Source organism: Hemiscyllium ocellatum, chromosome 10 (assembly GCF_020745735.1).
Source record: "Hemiscyllium ocellatum isolate sHemOce1 chromosome 10, sHemOce1.pat.X.cur, whole genome shotgun sequence".
In the NCBI taxonomy this organism is placed as follows: domain Eukaryota; kingdom Metazoa; phylum Chordata; class Chondrichthyes; order Orectolobiformes; family Hemiscylliidae; genus Hemiscyllium; species Hemiscyllium ocellatum.
In genome coordinates this window covers 95,600,087-95,622,905 of record NC_083410.1, presented here as the reverse complement: position 1 = coordinate 95,622,905, position 22,819 = coordinate 95,600,087, and the positions used below count along the sequence as shown (strand labels likewise).

Below are 22,819 nucleotides of genomic sequence, written 5' to 3'. Positions count from 1 at the left end.
GCTTGGTTGATCAGGGCACACAGCATGCAAGGAAGACCAGGCTTGCAGGTACAGTTTTATGGGGTTGAAAGCTGTCTAGACTAAGCATGCAACCCTTTTATCAGTGAAGAATTGAAAATCATTTTGAATAATTTAACAGTCACAATATCCAAACTCCTTGAGCAAATGCACAAGTGCGCAGATGAAAGAATCCAGGCGCAGGGAAAAGAATAGATGATAAATATAGGGCTAATGTAACAGCCGCAAACCTATGTGTGAAAAAAAGGTATTTTAAGATGGAGCAGCCTGTTATTGGTTTATTTTGAGAATTCTTCCAGGACTAGAGTTTTTTTAATGTGTATTATCTTATAGTTTTTTTTAAGTAGATAAGAAGATTAATGAACTTGCCAAAGTTTATTTAAAAAATCAGCAATTTACATCATACTGCAACGTTAAGGAGGTAAGAACAGAAGTAATTCCATCCTAAGCGAGTTGCGTAGATTAGATGTATGACAAATCTGCAATAGCACGCATCATACATTATCAAGTGATCGACTGCTTCAGTAAATTTGTTGTGGGTTCTTTTTATTCAGTACTAGTACCTGTACCTCTGGGTAAGAAAGTCCAGATTCAAATTCTAACGGCTTTGCATGCCTGTCATTACATGTCAAAACAGGTCAATTAAAAATAATTTTGGAGAAATGAAGTCAGTGGCAATGCTGTTGGACTAGCAATTTATAGGCCCAGACTAAGGCTCTGGTATCAGGTGTTCAAATCCCATCATGGCAAGTAGTGGATCTAAATCCAAAAGTTAGCCTTACCTTGGGCCAGCAGGTTTGTGTTCAAGTCCCATCTGCCATGAAGGTGAGCATAACATGTTGGAACAATTTGATCAAAAGCAATTTTTATAATGACAGTTAAGCTACTGTTTCATTTAAGTAAGCATCCCAATAAATTTAATACATGATCAATAATCCAAATGATTCTCAAACATTTAACTTACTATAAGCAGTGCGTGACTAAGAATAATTTTAACCGTACCCATCCAGTAAGTAACTTAATCAGGGACCCATTTTACACATTTTGCCTGTTTTACTTTGACTTTCCATTGAACATAGCGAGGAGTGTAAAAGAGATCATCAGTTCACTGGAAGGCCAAATAGGTTAAAACAACCCATAGTCAGGTACAACATCCATTCTTTAATCTAAACATTCAATGTTAAGACTGGTATGAATGGTGATACATCTTTCACAGTCATTTAGCAGTTTACACAGCAGAGAACCTGTATATATTTCACTTAAATTCTTGCTTGTTTCTTTGTTACTGAATCTGATAAGAGTTCAAAAACACTGTTTGAACTGGAATCAGCATATGGCAAGTTAATACTAGCAACATTTTAATCAAGAATGAACTGACATTGTTAATTTTATAATTTAATATTAGGGGAGTATTTCACATCAAGACAGTTTGTTTTCTGTGAGAGTAATGTTCTCATAGATTTTTAAAAGAATATTGCGAAAAACCTTCCCTCAAAAAATTTAAATAAATATCTTAGACCATAACTTGCTTTAAGATCAGTATGTATTCTGTAAACAATAAAGAAGCATGCTGACTGTTACAGAGCAGCCCCAGGATCAGCCATAACTTGCTTTAAGATCAGTATGTATTCTGTAAACGATAAAGAAGCATGCTAACTGTTACAGAGCAGCCCCAGGATCAGCCAGACTGGCTGATACACCATGCAGGTAGATTTGTAAGTATCATTTTTGATAAGCACCACTGAACTGAATGACACCATAGCGTCCGCTGGTCATCCATTCAGAATCAGAGACGTCCAGTTGCTCACCTTGCCCTGGTTTTAAACCAACCTGAATATCAGCTTTCAGTGTTCTTAAGCTACAAAGTGCTGCGGGTTGAAACCCACGCAAGGCTGTGTCAAAAGAAACCGTATAGTTCCATTTTCTGTCTCCTGTTAGTTTCCTATAGTTCAGGTCTCCTTTAAAAAAGATCAGATTTGATTTCTGTAATTCAATATATAAATCATGCGCAACAACAGACATGTCACAAAACTCATGAGGGCCGGTCCAGAAAAGGTGGTCATGATAAATCCAAATTCCTTGCTTCACATTCTTTTCCCACATCATACCACACGTGGACATCTGCATGTGATTGGCTTCCTTCATCTTCTTTAACGTCCAATCAAAATCTTTCTTGGTCGTATCAGAAACAAACCAAGGTATGCTTTTGCCATGAAAGTGAATCACGTCAGCCAGTTGAGAGGTTATGAGAAAATCTGCTAGTACCAAATCAGTTACCAGCTCAAATCCGGAATTGTCAAGGACAATATCTATGCGGGTGCACGTTGTTTCTGAGGTTTTATTTTTCTTATTATTAATGAGGAGTTCCCAAACACATTCAAAATCATCCACCAGGATGAAAGGCTTCAAAGATTCCAGAGTGTCTAAAGGATTGAACGACTGAGAGTTGTCCTGGCCAGCAGAAATGGAAAGGTCACATTTGTTTCCCCACAGTGCAACCTAGATTTACCAAAAACATTGAATAAGCAATTAAGATTATCTTCTCACAATAGAAGAAATTAAAATGTTGACAGTGTCAAGACTGAATCCAGAAATCTTATTTCCCACAATAAGAAATGGCTTCATCCTGCCCAGATTAAACAATTAGAAACTAATCAAGAAAGACATTCAGTTTGAAGTAACTCTCGATTTAATATTGTGCAGTTTAACAAAAGTGAGCAGTCATTTGGTTGCAGAGAATGTATGTATTGATAAAAGAAGATACATTTTGCAGAAGCTTTTCATCTTGCACTTAGCATGAAAAATACCAGTACAAAAGGGAAAACAACATTTCATTCTGGTGAGGTGTTTTCATGGAGAATGAAGCAGTTAGATGATGACTGACAGTTAACTGCCAAACCTTGTTTAAATTTTAAACCAGGAGATAGTCATTGATTTGAAGAGGTAACAACTTCAGAAATTAACCACTGAATAACTGTCATCTGTTTTGATGAGTTGAAACAGGTGTTATGTGTGTACATGCTCTTTCTGCCTACAAAGAGCAGAGCCTGGTTTATCAATACATAGCTTCCTGATTTGAGCAAGAGGCGAACTTAGCTATTTTGCACTACTGCTATGAAGTGCTATTCGTCACTAACAAGATGGTGCTGTCAAGTAAAAAGGTGTTCTGTCTATTGTACAAATGTGCAATGTGGTAATTTAGTTTCAGTGCCAGCATGATGCTAGTTTTGTAGGCTGTATGTTCCAAAGACCGGCAGATGATAGCAAACCACCTGTCAACTTGGCTGTTGCAACTGACCATACCCAATCCATTTGGCTTGCAAAACTCAAATTAGTTATGATTCCACAATAGAATGCTGGAGCAAATGTAGCCTAGAGTGTGCAAAAAATACATTGACAGTCAATTTAGAATTGTGTCTGATTCAATTCAACAAAATTAGGTGACACCCTCTGGTTAATTTCTCAGGGTAATGCCATCAACAATCAGTAAATCAGTCTGTTTTTTTTCTTTATATTCATTTGTGAGATGTGGGCATCGCTGGCTGATCAGTAGTTATTGCCTGCACCTGGCTGCCCTTGGAAAAGTGGTGGTGAGCGGCCCTCTTGAACTGCTGCAGGTCACCAGCTCCGGGTTGACCCACAATGCTATTAGGGAGGGAATTCCAGGACTTTGACCCAGTGACACTGAACGAATGGCAATATATTTCCACGTCAGCATGATGAGTGGCTTGGAAGGAAACATGAGGGTAGTGGTGTTCCCATGTATCTGCTGCCCTTGTCCTTTGAGCTGGAAGTGGTCATAGGTTTGGAAGGTGCTGTTTGAGGGTCTTTTGGTGAATTTTGGCAGTACATCTTTTAAGCAGGTCACACTGCGTAAGTGAGCATCAATTGTGGAGGTAGTGGATGTAGTGCCAATCAAGCGGGCTGCTTTGTCCTGGATGGTGTCAAACTTCTTGAGTGTTGTTGGAGCTGCACCCATTCAGGAAAATGGGGAGTATTCTATCCAATACTGATTTGTACCTTGTAGATAGTGGACAGGCACTGGGAAACCAGGAGGTGAGTTACTCATCGCAGTATGTGTAGCCTCTGACCTTCTCTTGAAGCCACTGTGTTTATGTGGTGAATCCAGTTGAGTTTCTGGTTTAAAATTTAATGAAAGCTTGGCAGTTAACCTTTAGTCATTATCTAACTGCTTCATTTTCTATGAAAACACCTCACCAATCAAGAGTCCAGAGTCTATGAATGACTAATCACCTCTCAGAGTATTGGCTTCCCTATACATTGGTATTTCTTTCAAACTGTCCTGAGCGTGATTTGAAAACCTTCAACAAAGTCCTTTTTTAACAAAAGTAGTTGACAGAATGTAACAAAATTTGCAACCTTTTGAACACTGCAGTAAGAAACGTATATTTTTAACAATGCAGACTTACTGCCATGCCCACACCTCGGATGTGTGTGAATATTGACATCTAAACTGTTAGAACTACAAACAGAGATCCCACCCACTCAATACTTTTTGAAAAAAATTTCCAATGCAGTTCGATTTTGGTTGAAACCTTGCCCCTGCCCCTACAGATAACATCGCTCCTTGACACAGGAATCAAAGCATTCCCTAGAAGTATGACTAATCTGTAGCTGGTGTATCACATAATACCAAATAGAAACTCAAGTAAATCAGTAATTCTGGGTTTTGCTTTTGATAATTTAGCAGTTTCTCAATTTGAATTTTTTCAGCCAAATTCCAATTGTATCAGCAACTTGAGATACACATAAATCAACGGGAATATCGAGTTAAACATCAAGGCTGTATTGAATGCACTGATACCAGGTCGTAAAGTCAAAGTTCCTCAGGGCATTTAATTATTTTGGTAACAAAACTTGAATCCTATTCGTAATAGTGTGCTATTCATTCAGCTTCTTTTTAGAAAATAGATACACGTTATTGATTTTGAATGAAAGACAGAGTAAAGTATTTCTTGTTACGTTTCCATGTATTCTCTCCGAATTAAAAACAAAATAATTGTTTGTGCTGTGCATAAATAACTTCTCCATTTTAAACAACCTGGAAGCTAGAATTTTTTTTATAATTTTAAGTATTTTATTTGATGCAAGTTAGCACATTCCATCCTTTTCTGCACTGTTGATAATTTTTAGTTTTTTGATCTGCTTATAGCAGTCTTGACAAATACTGTGAGCTCAAAAGTAAGGACAGATTCAGTAAGAGCCATAGTCAACAAGTTGATTGAAATTAGAAGTCATAGGAGCAGAAATAATCATTCAGTCCATCATTTCTCTGCAATTCAATAAGATCACGGCTAATCTGATAAAACCCAATTCCATTTTCCTGTCTTTTCCCTATAACCCTCATTTCTGTTTACAGATTAAAATCTGGATGTAGGTTTGCTCACTGAGCTGGAAGGTTTGTTTTCAGATGTTTCGTCACTATACTAGGTAACACTGAGACGGCACAGTGGCTCAGTAGTTAGCACTGCTGCCTTGCAGCGCCAGGGACCTGGGTTCCACTCCAGCCTCGGGTGACTGTCTGCGTGGAGTTTGCACATTCGCCCTGTGTGTGTGTGTGGGTTTCTCTGGGTGCTCCGGTTTCATCCCACAGGCCAAAGATGTGCAGGTCAGGTGAATTGGCCATGCTAAATTGCCCATAATGATAGGTGCATTAGTAGGGAGTAGGTGAATGGGTCTGGGTGGGTTACTGTTCGGAGGGTCGGTGTGGACTTGTTGGGCCGAAGGGCCTGTTTCCGCACTGTAGGGAATCTAATCTAATATTACCTACTATGGTGACGAAACGTCTGAAAACAAACCTTCCAGCTCAGCAAGCAAACCTACATCCAGAACCTCAACCTGAGCTAAAATCTTCTCAAAACTCGCTCGGATTAAAATCTGTCTATCGCAGCTTTGAATATACTAATGGCTCAGCCTCGACAGCCCTCTGTAGTAAAGATCTCCACAGATCTACTAACCTCAGAAAGAAGAAATTCTCCTCATCTATATCTTAAATGTGTGACTGCTTATTCTGAGATCATGCTCTCTATTCCTAGACTCTCCCAGAAGGGGAAACAACCTTTCTGTATCTACCCTGTTGAGACCCCTAAAAATCTTGTATGTTTGAATAAATCATTCTTCTAAATTCCAATGAGTACAGGCTCAACCCACTCAGCCTTTCTTCCTAAAACAATCCCTCTACATCTGGTATCAGCCTAATAAACCTTCTCTGGACTGCCTCCAAAGCCAGTATATCTTTCTTTGGATAAGGGACCCAAAACTGTTCAGTGTATTCTAACTGTGGTTTGACTAGTGCCGTGTATAGTTTTAATAAAACCTACCTACTTGTATACTCCATTCACTTTGAAATAAAGACTAACATGCCATTTGCCTTCCCCTTTACACAACGTAGTTGGAAGCTAGCTTTTTATGATTCATGGATGAGGGTCTCCAAACCCTTCTTGTTTTATAGCTTTCTTCAGCCTTTCTGACTTTAAACAATATTCACTTCCTCTATTCTTGCTGCCAAAGTGCATAACCTCACATTTTCCCACATTGAATTCCATCTGACAATTTCTTGCCCACTCACTTAACCTCTTTGCATTCCTCTGTTGACTCTTTGTGCCATCCTCACAACTTGCCTTCCCACCTATATTTGTGTCATTCCCAATATATTCACTTTCCTCGTCCAAGTCATTAACATATAATGTAAATAACTGGAGACCTGATTCCTGTGGCATTCCACTTGTTATAGGTTGCCATTGTGAAAATGCCCCCTTATTCCAACTCTCTGTCTTCTATTCGTTAACTAATCTTCTATCCATGCTAATATACTAGAACAAAAAGGCAGAACAGTCCTAAAATGGAAAGAGAATACATAATGCTGCATTGCAGCGGAATCTAGGTACCTATTACAGAATCGTTAAGAGATAGCATGTGAGTAGTCCAGGTTCAGAAGGCAAATAGAACATTGGCCTGTTTGCAAAGGGAAATCAGGTATGAAAGGAGGGAAGAGCTGAAAATGTGTTGCTGGTCAAAGCACAGCAGGTCAGGCAGCAGAATTTCCTGTTCCTTGGATGCTGCCTGACCTGCTGTGCCTTGACCAGCAACACATTTTCAGCTCTGATCTCCAGCATCTGCAGACCTCACTTTTTACATGAAAGGAGGGAAGTATTGGCCACAGTTACACAGGGCTTTAATGCAACTGCATCTGGAACACAGAGTCATAGAATCATAAGATGGCTCTTCGGCTTATCATGTCTGTACTGCCACAAGTCTGAACTATCTACACCAGTTCCACTTACAACTACCATAGCCTTCAATGTTAAGACACTTCAAGCATTCGTCCAAGTATGTTTTGAAAGTTGTGAGGTTACCCACCCCCTGCTCAACCATGTGCTCTTACCTTATTCAGTAGCCTAAGCTGCAGTACCTTACTAAATGTCTTCTGAAAATTTAGCTATATTACATTACTGCTTCCCCTTTATCTATCCTGCTTTTTAACTCCTCAAAGAATTCTAGTGAAGTAACTAACTACAGAGATCACAGATTCTGTTGGTTGCTCCTTTTGATCTACAATAACAATTTTATACTGAAACACTAATATAATCCCTACCCTTCAAACGTTACCTCAGAAGGTTTCACTCCTATTTGTGACATTTACATTGTGCTGCAGGCTTGCTGTTAGTGAGCTTTTGTTTAGATTAACATGTATTAAAACAAAACTCAGAAGCTAACATTGGACAGATTTTTGAAGCTACCCATTGGACACCAAATGAAAGCAAGGAAATGATTAAACTTCTTTCTTTAACAAGCTTCACATTACAGTTTTTATGTGATACTGAATATCATAACCAAGGTTACAGCCCCAAGTGAATCATGAGTAAATTATTATATTGTACAACTTGATATTGGGACTTCTTCACAGCTACAATCAATATTAATAGTAACTACACAAATACAAATCAATACACCATTTACTTGTTTAAGACATACCTGCATGAATAGAAGAAGCTCAGCTTTGAGTTGAGTATCCTTAAAACCTTCTATTTTCTTAGTAATTTCCAGAAAGTAGGTGCAGAGAGCAATGATAGCTTGCTGTGACCCGACGAAACTTTGGGTCTTTGCTTCATTAAATACATCAAAATCACACATGGGAGGACTGCAACGCATGAAATATAAAATTAAATTAAGTTATAGATTTTACAGTCTGAAGTTCATACTTTTCTTGCTAATTAACCTCACCGATTCTAGTTGATTTCTTATACAATTGTTGAGAAAAAAATAAAAGCTTACAGTTATTTACATACATGTTAACATTGAAAAACATTTCAGGTGCTTCACAATGAGATAAAATAATGCTAGCAGTTTTTGAGAAGATATGTGGCTCAGGCTAATGATATGTATGTAAGTTAGCTCATTGAGCTAGAAGGTTTGTTTTCAGAAGCTTCGTCACTATGACTAGGTGGCATCACCAGAGACTCTCACTGATGATGTTACCTAGTTATGGTGATGAAACATCTGAAAACAAACCTTCCAGCTCAGCAAGCTAACTTACATTCATATAAAATAATGCTTTTGTATGGCAATTTATTATATCTTCAGGCAAGGAAACAAGAGGTCACAATTTCAGAATTTACAAAAGGCACAAAACTCTAATATCTGGTTAAGAGAAAGGGAATACATACACACACACACACACACACACACACACACACACACACACACCATACCACGCCCCCCCTCCAAGTACAGAGACAGATAAGTAGATTGAGTATAAATTGATAGTGAATGAAATGCAATTAACAAAAAGAAAAAGTGATGTATTTAGGAGCAAAGTCCACATTCACAATGGTAAAATGTCTGGAGGAGCTTCAGGTTTACAGATATGCAAATTTTTACAACAGCAGAACAAACTGAGAAATATATAAAGATATACTGTAAAGACGTCATAAAATTGCATTTCTATACTTCAAATGCAACTTCCATTCACTGTTTATATTATAGATACAATTTCTTTCAATGTTTAAATGTCCTTTTAACATATCACTTCACTCACTTGAGTTGTAGTGATTCTTGAATCCTACGGTACATATAACACTCCATGTACAACCAGGGTGATTTAAACCAGCTGGGGTATTCATCTTTATCCAGTCTGGCTTGTTGCTGTTCTAGGTATTCATTCCACAAGTCAACATCAGGTAATCCATCCGTAAGTGGTAGTGCTGGCTTGTCCGTTTGCACCTCATTTCGTAACTTAGCCAAGAGATAGATAGCTCTCTTTTCAGCCTCAACTCCTTCCTAGAAAAATACACAGCATCATCTTAGGTACATTTAAGACAAAATTATCACAAATTAACATATCACAAAACACAAATCTGATAAGCAATTTTAATACTTTAAAATAATTTGTACGTATCTTTCCCATTTCTCACAAAATCTGATGATTTGACACACAAATGAGCTGATAACTTACGACAGTATCTGGGTATTATTGCTTTAGATAATGCATTACAATTGAATCACAAGGTAGAGTAGGAAACTGATATACTGTCTCTGTTAATTTTGATCAATAAGCATCCCAATCTAATCTCCATGGCCTCCTTGCTCCACTTTGCTAAGCTAACTAATTATATTTTTAAATGATTTATTATTTAATAAATGCTCATTTATTATTTTATTTAATTGCTCTGTTTTATTGATTGCACAGGGAGTTGAAAGCTCTGAAGCAGGCAGGAAAGTGGAGTCAAGGCCATAATCAGATAGCCGCAATTTTATTGCATGGCAGAGTAGTTCCAGAGGCCAAACGGTCTACTCCTATGATCAGAGATTCTTTGATATTTGAGGACTGGAAAGAGACATCTGTACCTAAATCTCTTTAATCTATTGAGAATATTAGTTTGATTCCACGCTAACACTCTTAAAAGTTAGAAAGTCCAAGCACCACTTCAACAGTTAAGGAAAAACAAATGTAGGCTGACCCTTTAGCGCTGTACTAAGGGACTTTGATGAACCAACATTAAACAGCCTGTATGCTTAGCCAGACAGATTTAAAAGATCCCATGGACCTATTTGATGAACTGCAGAATACGTTGGCTAACATTCATAAACATAACATTAGGACCTCAAATCCATTCTACCGCTAAATTAGAGGACGAAATATCAACATCACAAGAGCATTTACCTTCATTCTCTCCTTACACTATTAACCTAACAAAACTCCAATAATTTCAGTCTTTACAATTTCAATTGAACAAGTATATGCAATATTTTGGACAATCAAGTTCTATATTTTCACTACCTTGTGTATACAAAAAATGCACCTCATTTTATCCCCAGATGGCAGAGCCAAAAGTTTGAAACAATAACCTTTTTTGAGATTCTTGCAAGACAGGAAATATTTTGTTTATGTTGACTCTATCTAATCCCCTAATAATTTCAAAAAACCTTGTAAGTTCACCACTAAACTAGATAAATTCCAGACAAAGTAGGTTTATGCAACCGATTAACTGAATTTAACATTTTACACTGGGTATCAAGTTTGGTATTATAGGATAAAAGATTTGGTGAATAGAGTATGTGAGAAAACATGAAGTTGTCCACTTCGATAGGAAGAACAAAAAGGCAGAATAGTCCTAAAATGGAAAGAGACTACACAATGCTGCATTGCAGTGGAATCGAGGTACCTATTACAGAATCATTAAGAGATAGCATGCGATCAAGTTCAGAAGGCAAATAGAACAGTGGCCTGTTTGCAAAGGGAAATCAGGTATGAAAGGAGGGAAGTGTTGCCACAGTTATACAGGGCTTTAATGCAACTGAATCTGGAATACAGAGTATTGAATCAATCAGATGGCCCTTTGGCCCATCAAGTCTATACTGCCAAAAGTCTATACTATCTACACCAGTTCCACTTACCACACTTGCCACTACCAAAGTCTTCAATGTTATGACACTTCAAGCATTTATCCAAGTATTTTTTGAAAGTACCACCCATTCCCCTCTGCCCCTCCTCCTGCTCAACTACTCTCCCACGTAGAGCATTCCAGACCCTCCACCACCATCTGGGTGAAAAATGATTCCTGAAATGCCACTAAACCTTCTGCCTTTTACTTTAAAAAGTTTGCGCCCTTGTTCTTAACCCTTTTCCACGCTGTCCATAAGTGTGCACAGTTTTGGTCTACTTCCTTAAGAAAAGATATAGTTACATTAGAAACAATTGAAAGAAGATTCACTCAACTGGGAATGAAGGGAGAAATGAAGCAAAGGTTATGAAGATCAGGCCTATACTCACCAAAATATATTAGAATAAGAGGTGATCTTATCGGAACTTGTAAGGTCCTGAGGGGATTCATAGGGTGGATCCTGAGAAGATGTCTCTCTTGTGGGGGAGTCTAGAACTAGGACACACAATTTAAAACTTAGGGGTCTCCCATTTAAGACAAATAAGGAAAATTTCTCACTCTATATTAGTCTGTGCGATTCTCTCCCCAGAGAGCAATGAGGCTGGATCATTGAATATATTCAATGCTGAGTGAGATGGATATTCTTACAGTTTTGTGTATTTACTCTGGTGAATTTGCATCATACCACTTTCAAGGCCATTATGTCTTTTCTGAGGTTAGATGTTCAAAATTGACTGCCATGTTCCAGGTGCAACTTGACCATGGGTCTATATAATTGAGACATCACTTGCTCTTCTTTGAATTCTAGCCCCCTTCAAATAAAGTCAGTGGGCCAGATTTTCTGAGGGGTGGCAACACACTCAGATTACCCCTGTGATTCTGCAAAAGGAGATTAACATTTCCAAGAAGAGATTCCACTCAGGAGCTTCCTTGGAAAGGCACAGCTTTTTTGCTCATTTGGGCAAATGTCATTTCCTGTTTGTCTTCTCAGATGGTGGCAAGTCGGGTTCAAATCAATGTGTTTATTGATAGAGTTCCAGTTGGAATGCCATGCTTCTAAGAATTCTCATGTGTGTCTCTGTTTGGCTTGTCCTGGGATGGATGTATTATCCCAATCAAAATGGTGTCCTTCCTCATCTCTATGTAAAGAAATGACTTCACCACAGGAAATGACATCACTGACCCAAGGAAACCTAAACATCTAAATAGAAAACGGGTCACTAACACTAGTGCTTCACCGGAGGCTTACTAATGATGTTACCTAGTATGATGACAAAACCTCTGAAAACAAACCTCCCAGCTCAGCGAGCACTTACATCCAGAACCTCAACCTGAGCTTAAAATCTTCTCAAAACTCACTAGTATATTGAACTATTAAGGCACTTCAGATCATCATCATGCATCTTGTCACATTCCACCAGAAAGAATAAGAACTGTGTATTCTTACTTTGTCTCCTACCTCACGACAGGTTCATCACAAAATCAAAACATTATACAGAGGAAGCTCAATTAGCGTGAAAGTAGCCTGTCATTTAAACTATGTAATCTTAATTTGATATTTGTAGAATCGTGTTGGGTATGGGAAACCAGCCCTCGCCTACTGATTTCCAAATAAAAGAACACCAGTCTACCTAAATCTTTGATGCAAGTCTTCGCAGGACAAATTTAACAAAAGAGAATCAAGCAGATACAGTAGCAAATTAGAAGTTACTGATCAGACATAAAATAATCCTCTAGTGTTACAATGCTGAGAACTATATCTCCCTTTAATATTTTAATACTGAAGTTTACACCTGTTTTACTGATTCATGTCAGCTGCATTACTAACTCCCACTCTGAAAACTTAACAAAATTTACCAAGCTTATCTGAAAACTGGATGTAGGTTTGCTCGCTAAGCTGGGAGGTTCATTTCAAGACATTTCATCACCCTACTAGGTAGCATCTTCAGTGGGCCTCAGGCAAAGCAGGATACATGATTCCTGCTTTCTGTTTATATGTTTAGGTTGGTGATGTTATTTCCTGTGGTGATGTCATTTTCTGTCCTTTTCCTCAGGTGGTGGTAGATATAGTCTAACTCGATGCATTTGTTTATAGAATTCTTGTTGGAATGCCATGCTTCTAGGAATTCTCGTGCGTGTCTTTGTTTGGCTTGTCCTCAGATGGATGTGTGGTCCCAGTCGAAGCGGTTTCCTTCCTTATCTGTATGTAAGGATACTAGTGACAGACAATCATGTCGTTTTGTGGCTAGTTGTTCATGTATCCTGGTGGCTAGTTTTCTGCCTGTTTGTCCAGAGGCCCAACTAGCCACCAGGATACATGACAAGCCAAACAGAGAGACACACACACGAGAATTCCTAGAAGCATGGCATTCCAACCGGAACTCTATCAACAAACATATCGACTTAGACTCCACCTACCACCCCCTGATAAAAAGAACAGGAAATGACATCACCACAGGAAATAACATCACCAACCCAAAGAAACCCAAACATGTAAATAGAAAGCAGGAATCATGTACGCTGCTTTGTCTGAGGCCCACTGAAGATGTTGCCTGGTAGGGTTGTGAAATGTCTGGAAATGAACCTCCAGCTCAGCGAGCAAACCTACATCTGGAACCTCAACCTGAGCCACAAATCATCTCAAAGCTCATTATCTGAAAACTTGCTAATTTCAAAAGTCATCATACAGCTCAATAGGAAGTCATTTGGCTCACTGAGTCTGCACCATGTGCATTTCTATTAAAACTCTTATGCACTCTCTCCAACATCATTTTTCAACAAGTTAGTAAACTTACATCTTCAATTTTATAATTGTCAATCTCCACTCACCTGTCCATGTTCCTCAAAAAAAGTATCCATGTGTCGATGTACTGAATCAACAGCCTTAGTGAGTATCCGTGGCAGTCTGTCTCTAACTGTTATGTACGCAAATGACCTACAACAGAAAAATATTGTACATCAGTGGGATTATATAGCTATGGGATGCAAGAGGTTAGTACAGATTTTTCAGTATAATGTCAGGGTCACAGAGGACTCCTTTGGGCAATTTTTACATAAATGGCTGATCACCTAAATAACTAAAATATTACTTTTTGGCATTTCAGGAGAAACCTTGAACTAACAGGAAAGCACAAATATGGCATAAAATCAATATTCTATTTCGTTCCAATTGAACCAGGCTTCTATTCAGCAGAGAACACTTACAATGTTCAAGTTAAGGTTGGCAAGGGTAGCAAAAATGAAACCATGGAACAAATTTGATATTGTAGATTTCTACTTACTATATACTGTATAAAATTACACAAACCACTGGGACCTGCATTCAAGTTCAACCTTGACAGGTATGAATTTTTCTCTGCCTGCTGAATGTGGGCACCTTTTGTAAAATAAATTTAACCAACTTCACTAAACAGCCTCAAATTCAGCAATAATAGAGAACCTACTCCGAATAGTCATGGGATGACTGGTGTGAGAAATGGTGCAGTAGACAGGTGAAGCAAAGCAATCTTTCAGATTAAACATTGACCTACCTTCTACGATCTACCCTCTCTTGTGGAAGTAAAAGAACACCTTACATTATTTGAAGAGCAAGGGAAACCTGATCAACCAGCATGATTAAAACAGATTATCTGGTAATTTTCATTTTGTCTTTTTCAGGGCCTTGCTGTTTACAAATTGGCTTCAAAGATCACTTTACCTACTATAAGGCACTTTGAGATGCTAAGGTGGAGTCAGAAGCTCTACATAAGTACAATTCTTTCTTTCAACAATTGTAGATACACAATTACTTATTCCATGTTATTAATGTTCTGCATTCATCTGAATTCCAGGGCCACAGCCTAAGCACATTGCAGAAATGATTCCCTGAAAGCATAATTAGAGCAGAATGGAGTGAAATAGCCAATGAGACTTTCTGATATTGGAATTTCAACCTCTCAAATAGTGCCATTCTTTTCACAGAAGCTAGAAGATAGAACATAGTAGCTTGCCCCACTGCAGAATTTGAGCTTTGGCTGGGTACACTGAGGAAACACTGCATCACCGATGGGGTGTCATCAAAATGCTGAACTATGACCCAAATGTAATTAGAAATTGTCCCGTAGCAGCATTTTCCCTATACACAGATAACCATTTCTCCTCCAAACAACATCACTAAAAATGGATTAATTGCATCATAGAACCCCTACAGTGCAGAAAGAGACCATTTGGCCCATCCAGCCCACTCCTCACCCAGTTACCCCAAATTTCCCATGGCTAATCCACTTAGCCTGTACATCTGTAGATACTATAGAACAATTTAGCACGACCGATCCACCTAACTTACACATCTTTGGACTGTGGGAGGAGATCAGAGCACCTGGCAGAAACCCATGCTGACATGGGGAGAACGTGCAAACTCAATACAAACAGTCATAGAGTCATGCAGCATGGAAACAGATTCTTCATTCCAACTCATACAAGCAGACCAGGTATCCCAAACTTAACTAGTCCTATTTGCCTTCATTTGGGCCATAGCTCTCTAAACCTTTCCTATTCATGTACCTATCCAAACGTCTTTTAAATGTTTTACCAGCCTTTATGACTTCGTCTGGCAGCTCATTCCATAAACGCACCACCATCTATGTGAAAAAAAATTGTCACTCAGCTCCCTTTAAATCTTTCCATTTCAACCTTAAACCTACACTGTCTAGATTTGGACCCCTCTACCCTTGGAAAAAGACCTTAGCTAGTCATCTTATCCAGGTCCCTCATGATTTTATAAATCTCTATAAGGTCATGTCTCAGACTCCAGGGTCAAAAGTTCCAGCCTATTCTTACAACTCTCAAACCCTCCAGTCCCAGCAACATCCTTGTAATTTTTTTTCTGTACCGTTTCGAATTTAATAACATCCTTCCTACAGCAAAGGCTGGAATTGAACTTGAACTCTGACAGAGTGAGGCAGCAGTGCTAACCACTGAGCCAGCTTGCCACCCAATTTGTTCAATTGTTTCACTGATACTGCAAGGTCTTTGTGTGCCTACAAGAACATTACTAGGCTCTAGCTGAAATTCATTACAAAGACCCTTCTAACTTTAACAAAGATAAAATCTCATCAAATAATTAACTTAAGAAACAAAATCAAATGGAGCTAATTAGTTTAAGCATTTTTGTTATCTTTGGCGGCTACCTCTAGACTTGATGATTTCAAACACTCTTAGCTGGCTTCCTATTTTCTATGTTCCAGAAACTTGAAGTCAACCAAATTTCTGATGCTCCTGTCCTAACTTGCACGAAGTTCCAGTTACTCATTACCATTACACTCATTGACTTATACTGAGTCTTACTGACAAACATCTGGATATTAAAATTCTCATTCTTAATTTGAAGTTCCTCCTTGACTTTTCCCTTCCCTGTCTATGTAATATCCTAAAGTCACACAAGTCTCCAAGACATACACTCTCCAATTCTGGTCTCTTGAACATCCCTGATTTCAATTGCTGCAGTGTCTATGCTTTCAGATAAGATCTTAAACTATACAATTCCCTCTCTTGACTTCTGTAGCACCATTTCCTTTAAGATTTTTTGAAAAGCGAAAATCATAAGTGCTTCGCCTGAGGCCCACTGAAGATGTTACCTAGTAGGGTGACAAAACATCTGGAAATGAACCTTCCAGTTCAGCGAGCAAAACTACATCCAAAATGTAACTCTTTAACCAAGTCATCTGACTTTGTATCACTTCATTTGGTTGGGTTTTCAAATTTAATTTGTAACATTTCTGTGCTTTGGGACATCTTCCTATTTTTGAGCATGACATAAATACAAGCAGTCCATGCATTTGTTGGAGCTTTTTCTCTCATGTTGGATATACTTTCCAGTAAGTGGTACTAAATTGACACAATAGCTACACATAAACCTCAGAAAAAGATTTTAATTCAGAAGCCAAAATGCGAGTTTCATTAGTACTTCTCAGAATAAAAGAACCCTTGTGAAACCATGGGTTTCCAAACCTTACACTTTTCGAACTTTCAAGGCAACACTAACAACACATGTAAAAATTCCAAGAGTGAAGGATTACTTAAAAATTAGAGTAAAATTAGTGTAAACACAGTCAATGGTTGGAGAATATTGCCTAGATGCCTCAGATTTTTGTTTGGAAAGTGCTGGCAATGTATTTCTGAAATGGTTTTAAGTTTTCAAGATGAGACTGATAAAATTTTGCCAGGTTTTTATTTTTGTCCTCTTTATCCACACTAATTTTTCAAAGTACAGATTTGGGACAGGGTTGCCAATAAACATCAGCATTTGTAAAATGGCCAATGTAGAAAAATGAGAAAACATATAGTGCTGACTAAACTCCATTTTGCTGAAGACAGATGGTTGGATCAACAGTGTGGGAACATAACCTTAGAGAGGATAGTAGTTGAAAGGTCATCCATTTTCTCAGTAACTAAATGCAGTAAAGCCAGGTCAGCACTACTGCCCTTAATGATAAACATTTCTCAAGAATTTAACCTTCAGATCTGTTCTCCTTTGAAAATAATTGTTTCCCTTCCTTTATTCATTTCCTTGTATTACTTTAAAGGAGAAAGTTACTTTAATGGAGTTGGCAGCAACGTCGTGTTTGCAACTTTAATAAGCTCTCAAAAAAATGCAATTTGAATTTAATAATTTAAGAGCTAGTATCAGCATTTGCATTATACGGTAGCTACTATTTCAAGGGTGTCTGGGTTATCTGGGAAAGAATCTCAAAAATACATTCTCATCAATCTACAACCTGACCTCCTAGCCCAGGAATCACGTGGTACAAAAGAGAATCACGTTGAGTTTGGCCAAGACATGAGAATGGAAAGAAATAACAGTCACAAAGGAGGGAATCACAAATTACAAAATTAACTATTGTATATTCCTAAATGTCAATCATTAACCTTTGACTTTAATAAATAAACGTGTCAGTTGAAATAATTAGATATGGTGAGACTTACCTATGATGAAGGCAGTGTCTGAGCTGACACTGATGTCAGTGGATAAGTTTCAAATCCCATTGTAGGCTAATGCAATATCTAACATCTCTGTGTGAATACCATCAAGTAGCACTACATTATAAGAAGCTCTAATTGGTGTATAAAAAGGAACAAAATTCACAAAAACAATGGCTTGGAGCATTTCAAGATCAGAAGAAGCATGGTGTGAAGCTTCACTGAATCGTGTGATTTCTCCTACAAACTTCAAACATAAAATTAATGATACCTCAACTGAGCAGTTTTAGAAATGTAAACATTGCTGAAGTTCCACTGTATCCACTGTGCAGTTTGCAATCTTCCAGGAATGTCATTCCCCATTAACTGGAGCAGCATTCAAGATATCTTACAGTTAAATCATAATGAGTCAAATCAGACAACCCAAAAGTTTGGATCGATTGAAGTCATCAGCCATTCCCAAAAGCAGAATAGCAAAGAATGATGTCAGCGAAAAGACAAAATTCTGAACTGGTAATTTCGGATTAGACAAGCTTGATATCTCACCATGCCAACCAACCAGAATGAAGTTAGGCCAGACTGGAGTGTGACCTCATGCAGCTCTGGGCAAGCCATCATTTAAAATGAAGACCTCTATGTGAAAGGACATTCTAAAGCCTGCAAATTTGGCTAGACCTATGAGAAAGTTTAAAGTGTTAGCAAAGAGAAAATGAAGTAGATAAAGCAAGTGGAATTACGTGACGCAAAATTATAAACTGATCTTGCTAAATGGAAGATTCAAGCACTGAGTTTGTCAACCACTCTGAAACGGAAGGCAGACATCTTGGAGCAATTTGATAAGTGGGCATTCTCTCCAGAAAGGGAGATGAGAAATGGCTGTCTATTGCAATGATGAATATGTTCTGATAATGTGGTTCAAGACAGCTCAAGCAGGAAACATTCCCATCTCCAGCACAATCCAGCAAGAAAAGTGAACCTCGCCAAACAAGAGACTGGGCTATAACAATCCACATGCAGCAATGAATGGCTCGACCAGTTCAAAGCAAGGCATGGCACTGTCTTCCCCAGAAAAAGCAGGAAGAGTGCAGCAGTTAGGCAACAATGACAGGTGATTGGCTCCAAAATAGTCTCACTCCTGCATGAACAAGTATGTGCCAAGAATAATTTTAACGCAGGTAAAGCCAGATTGCTCTTTGATGTTTAAAGATTAAGCGACAGAAACTACAGCAAGTTGTGTGTCACTGCTATGATGTGTCTCCCTGCTATGATGAGTCTCCAATATGGACAGCACCAAAACAATACCTCTTCTTGGAACAGGAAAGAAGCCATGTTGGTTTACAAATAACAAGACATCAGCCATGCAAAACTGTCTTAATGTATAACTTATACATTTTTAAGGTATATATCAAGAAACTAGGCAAACTATTTTAATGGAATTAAGATTACCATCATCATCCAGAGAACTGTCTCTCACACCTTGACAACACTGAAGGGTCAAGCTAATATTCTTTCCTCCCAGCACCAACCAAAGCTCCTACCGATGAATCAGGGGAGATTAGGCAGCTGATCTCTCAGGTTACCAAGGCCAATAAAAAGCAGGAGTACGACTCAACACCCAACAACTGTCCTTGACTTTTTCAAGATCAGGCCATTGTAAGTTGCAAAAAATTGAAAAATATACTGCAGTTTCATTTAGGATTTTTTTGACATTGAGCACATTTGTAGGCAAATTGGATTACTATAGGGCCTCATCTATTTTGAAGCTCTGATTATCAATTTGTGGTCAGATCTCCTTGGATTTGAGTTAATGACCTTACTGTAACACAATCTGTAATGAAACACCATTCTGCATTATGAAAAATACAATACCCAAGTCTTGTATATTATCTCATGCAAGCCTGTCTTGAGAGAAAGTCCTGTCTGTAGTGAGTCATTAGTCTTAGTGAATAAAAGAAGTTCTCATGCTACATTTGGTTTTCCTAAAGGTTATTTTGTTTCATAGAATTTATTTTCCAATCCAACATCTCTGTATCTGTAAACTCTGAAATTCATTTAATCAAAGGGTATACTCTGACACTGAAAGGAGAGCAAAACATTCAAATCAACATGGGTTGAAGCTTCAAGGCAATGGTGCTTTCTCATGCACTCAACAATACTAATTCCTCTAAACATTATGAGGAGTTAGTCTGGCTCTCTTACTGAGTAGCATTGGTGTAATATTATAACTTGTCTTTCTATCAGCCCTATCTTAGATGTTGCCAAGGTTTTGGTGAGTACAGGTTTGGATGTTTCATTGGCTGAAGAATTGGGAATGATTTTGTGTGTTGTGCAATGAAAGGAAGTAGCCTCACTTGAGCTCACAATGAAGAGAAAGGTCAATGTTGAAGCAGTTGAAAGTAGCTGAGCCTAGGATGCTGTCTTGAGCAACTCCTGCAGTAATGTTCTGAGACATAGATGTGGACTTTCAATGACAACTGCTTTGATTTCTAGCTACGGAGGCATTTTCCTTATGTTACCACATTTGGTCAAATACTGCCTTGATATTTTGTGAGGTAAACAGTGTGAACCAGACAGCGAAACCTGGATCTGAATGGTTCTAATGGAATCCAAAAAAACTGAGCACCAGCAAGCAGTTTGTAACTGTGATGTTCTGCTGATGAATCCTTTAACCACATTGCTGATGAGATGGAAATTTACCTGATGGAATTTGCCTGCTTGTGAGAGGACAAGTATCCACATTGTTCAGTAGGTGTAACTTGTAGTTGTGACTGGGGGAGGGGCAGCACAGGTGGAAGTGGAGATGGATTATCCACACAACAATCCTGACTGAAGATCATCCTGGCAAATGCTTCAGCTCCTTTTTGCACTCAGCTGTGCTGTATTGTCAATATGGAGAATGGTAAAGCCAATAAACCTCCTTGTGATGTCAACATTTTTACATTTAGTTGTGACAGAATTGTTTAAACTGGTCTGTTCCTTACATAGTCATTTAGCCAAAAGTGGCATTGTACTGCCACTGCTTAAAATGCTATAATCTTACATTATAAAATCACCAGTTTGGCAGATAGTTTTCTGGTATGTCTGATACTACTCTCCACATGTGTTCATGTGTATGTCTTTATTCCTAATTGAATCAGTCTTGGTCACCTGGCTTGACTGTGATAGAGGAGTGAAGAATATGTCAGTCATTATGAAGCTAAAAATGAAGTTGTATGTATCTCTGCTGCTGATGATGGCCCACAGCACCTAATCATGGCCAGTTTTGGACCACTAGATCTTTAGAGTCAAAGAGAAGTACAGCACAGAAACAGACCCTGTGGCCCAACTCACCCATACCAACCAGTGTCCTAAATTAATCTAGTCCCATTTGCCAGCATTTGACCCAAAACCCTCTAAATCTGTCCTATTTGTATAAACATGTCTTCTAAATGTTGTAACTACCACCTCCAGCAGCTCATTCCATACAGAAAGACACCACCCATCTGTATGAATAAGTTGAAACTTAAGTCAGTTTTAAATCTTTTCCCTATGTTTTGGACACCCCTCATCTGTGAAAATGCCTTGATTATCCACCAATCCATGCCCCTCATTATTCTTATATATTCAGTGATTGTACTACACGATTTAGTGGATCATACCCTCAGTTCGGCATTCACTACCACACTGCTTACTAGGAATAAAGCAACTTTTGATGAGAATTATTTTTTCCTCTATCAAAAGGTTGTTAGTCTATGGAATTTTCTTCCTCAAAATTGTGAAGGCTGTGTCATTAAATTTATTCAGGTCAACGTTGGATTTTTTTAAAAAGACAAGGAAGTCCAGAACTACTGCAGGGGAGGCAGACAGAAAATTGGGGATGAAGACACAAATCAGGTCAGCCATGACCTTATTGAACAGTAAAACAGGCTTGAATGGCCAAATAGCCTCAATCCCTTGGAGCATTCTGAGGTCATCAAAATCACATCATTTTCTCTCATTAAGGGATCCAGCCTAAGCAAAGGAAACAAATTCTGTCAGGGCAATTTAAAAAAAACTCACTTGTTGATAGGTTCTTGATGCTATAGGCGAGGATTTTTTGTTTTTAAAAACTATTCCCTCCGAAATATATATAAAAAAATCAGGAAACAGACTGTGCGAGCACGCTCGAGGATGTCTCGTTCTTCCCCTTCATTCGCGATATTTCTTAGACCATACAGAGCCTGTACTTGGCCTGAGATGCTACTGAAGCCTCTTTCTTGTGCAACCTCAATCCCACAGACACAGGCGCCGGCCGAGCTCTAGCCCTCTGGGTTGAGGCCGGATTTGTGAGCCTTCCAGAGAACGTTTTTGTTTTCCGTTCGTTGTATGAACTGTGCTGGTTTAGATTACAGTGCTGTGTGATACTAATATACACGTCCATCAGAAGAGCAGCGCGACTCGCTTTCTGATGTTGAAGAACCTGACCGGGGGGGGGGGGAGGGGACGGGGTGGGATCGGCGTCACACGTACACTTCAGCCTTTCTTTGGCATTTGTTATCGGAAAAGAACTACAGACCCGGTGTACTTCGCCGAGAGCGAGTCTGGCACATCCACACCCGACACCGTCTTCGGCCGCGCTGCCATCTTATCACACCGAGGGGACAGGGGCCAGCAGTAGGAAATGACGTCACACAAGGCGACGCGGTGAAACCGAAGCCCATTGCGCGTGCGCGAATTGAGGGGGAAGTTGGGGAAAAGCACGAGTGAAACCGAGGCCCATTGCGCGTGCGCGAATTGAGGGGGAGCTGGGGAGAAGCACGAGTGAAACCGAAGCCCGAAGCCTATTGCGCGTGCGCAGATTGAGGGGAGCTGGGGAAAAGCACGAGTGAAACCGAAGCCCATTGCGCGTGCGCGAATTGAGGGCGGGGGAGCTGGGGAAAAGCACGAGTGAAACCGAAGCCCATTGCGCGTGCGCGAATTGA

At 39.0% G+C, this 22,819-nt stretch overlaps 1 protein-coding gene across 2 annotated transcripts; it reads right to left on the bottom strand.

The window, feature by feature from the left end:
• Window positions 1-378: 378 nt before the first annotated feature.
• armt1 (acidic residue methyltransferase 1) lies at window positions 379-22,497 on the bottom strand. Of its 2 annotated transcripts, none has more exons than XM_060831058.1 (5): window positions 22,414-22,497; window positions 13,752-13,857; window positions 9,077-9,318; window positions 8,014-8,179; window positions 379-2,517 (listed from the first exon to the last, which is right to left on the bottom strand). In XM_060831058.1, the coding sequence occupies exons 1-5, from the start codon at window positions 22,479-22,481 to the stop codon at window positions 1,741-1,743; spliced, it is 1,359 nt and encodes a 452-aa protein (XP_060687041.1). In that variant the 5' UTR covers window positions 22,482-22,497; the 3' UTR covers window positions 379-1,740. The 2 variants fall into 2 exon arrangements, with proteins under 2 accessions (XP_060687041.1, XP_060687042.1); XM_060831059.1 differs by lacking the exon at window positions 22,414-22,497 and adding an exon at window positions 21,918-22,365.
• Window positions 22,498-22,819: the final 322 nt, after the last annotated feature.

Excerpts from the sequence above, each read along its gene's own strand:
- armt1 (XM_060831058.1), bottom strand. The coding sequence starts at position 22,481 with ATGGCAGCGCGGCCGAAGACGGTGTCGGGTGTGGATGTGCCAGACTCG. Across the intron at positions 13,858-22,413 it reads CTCTCGGCGAAGTACACCGG|GTCATTTGCGTACATAACAG; the intron begins GTCTGTAGTTCT and ends TTTCTGTTGTAG. Across the intron at positions 8,180-9,076 it reads CAAGAATCACTACAACTCAA|TCCTCCCATGTGTGATTTTG; the intron begins GTGAGTGAAGTG and ends CATGCGTTGCAG.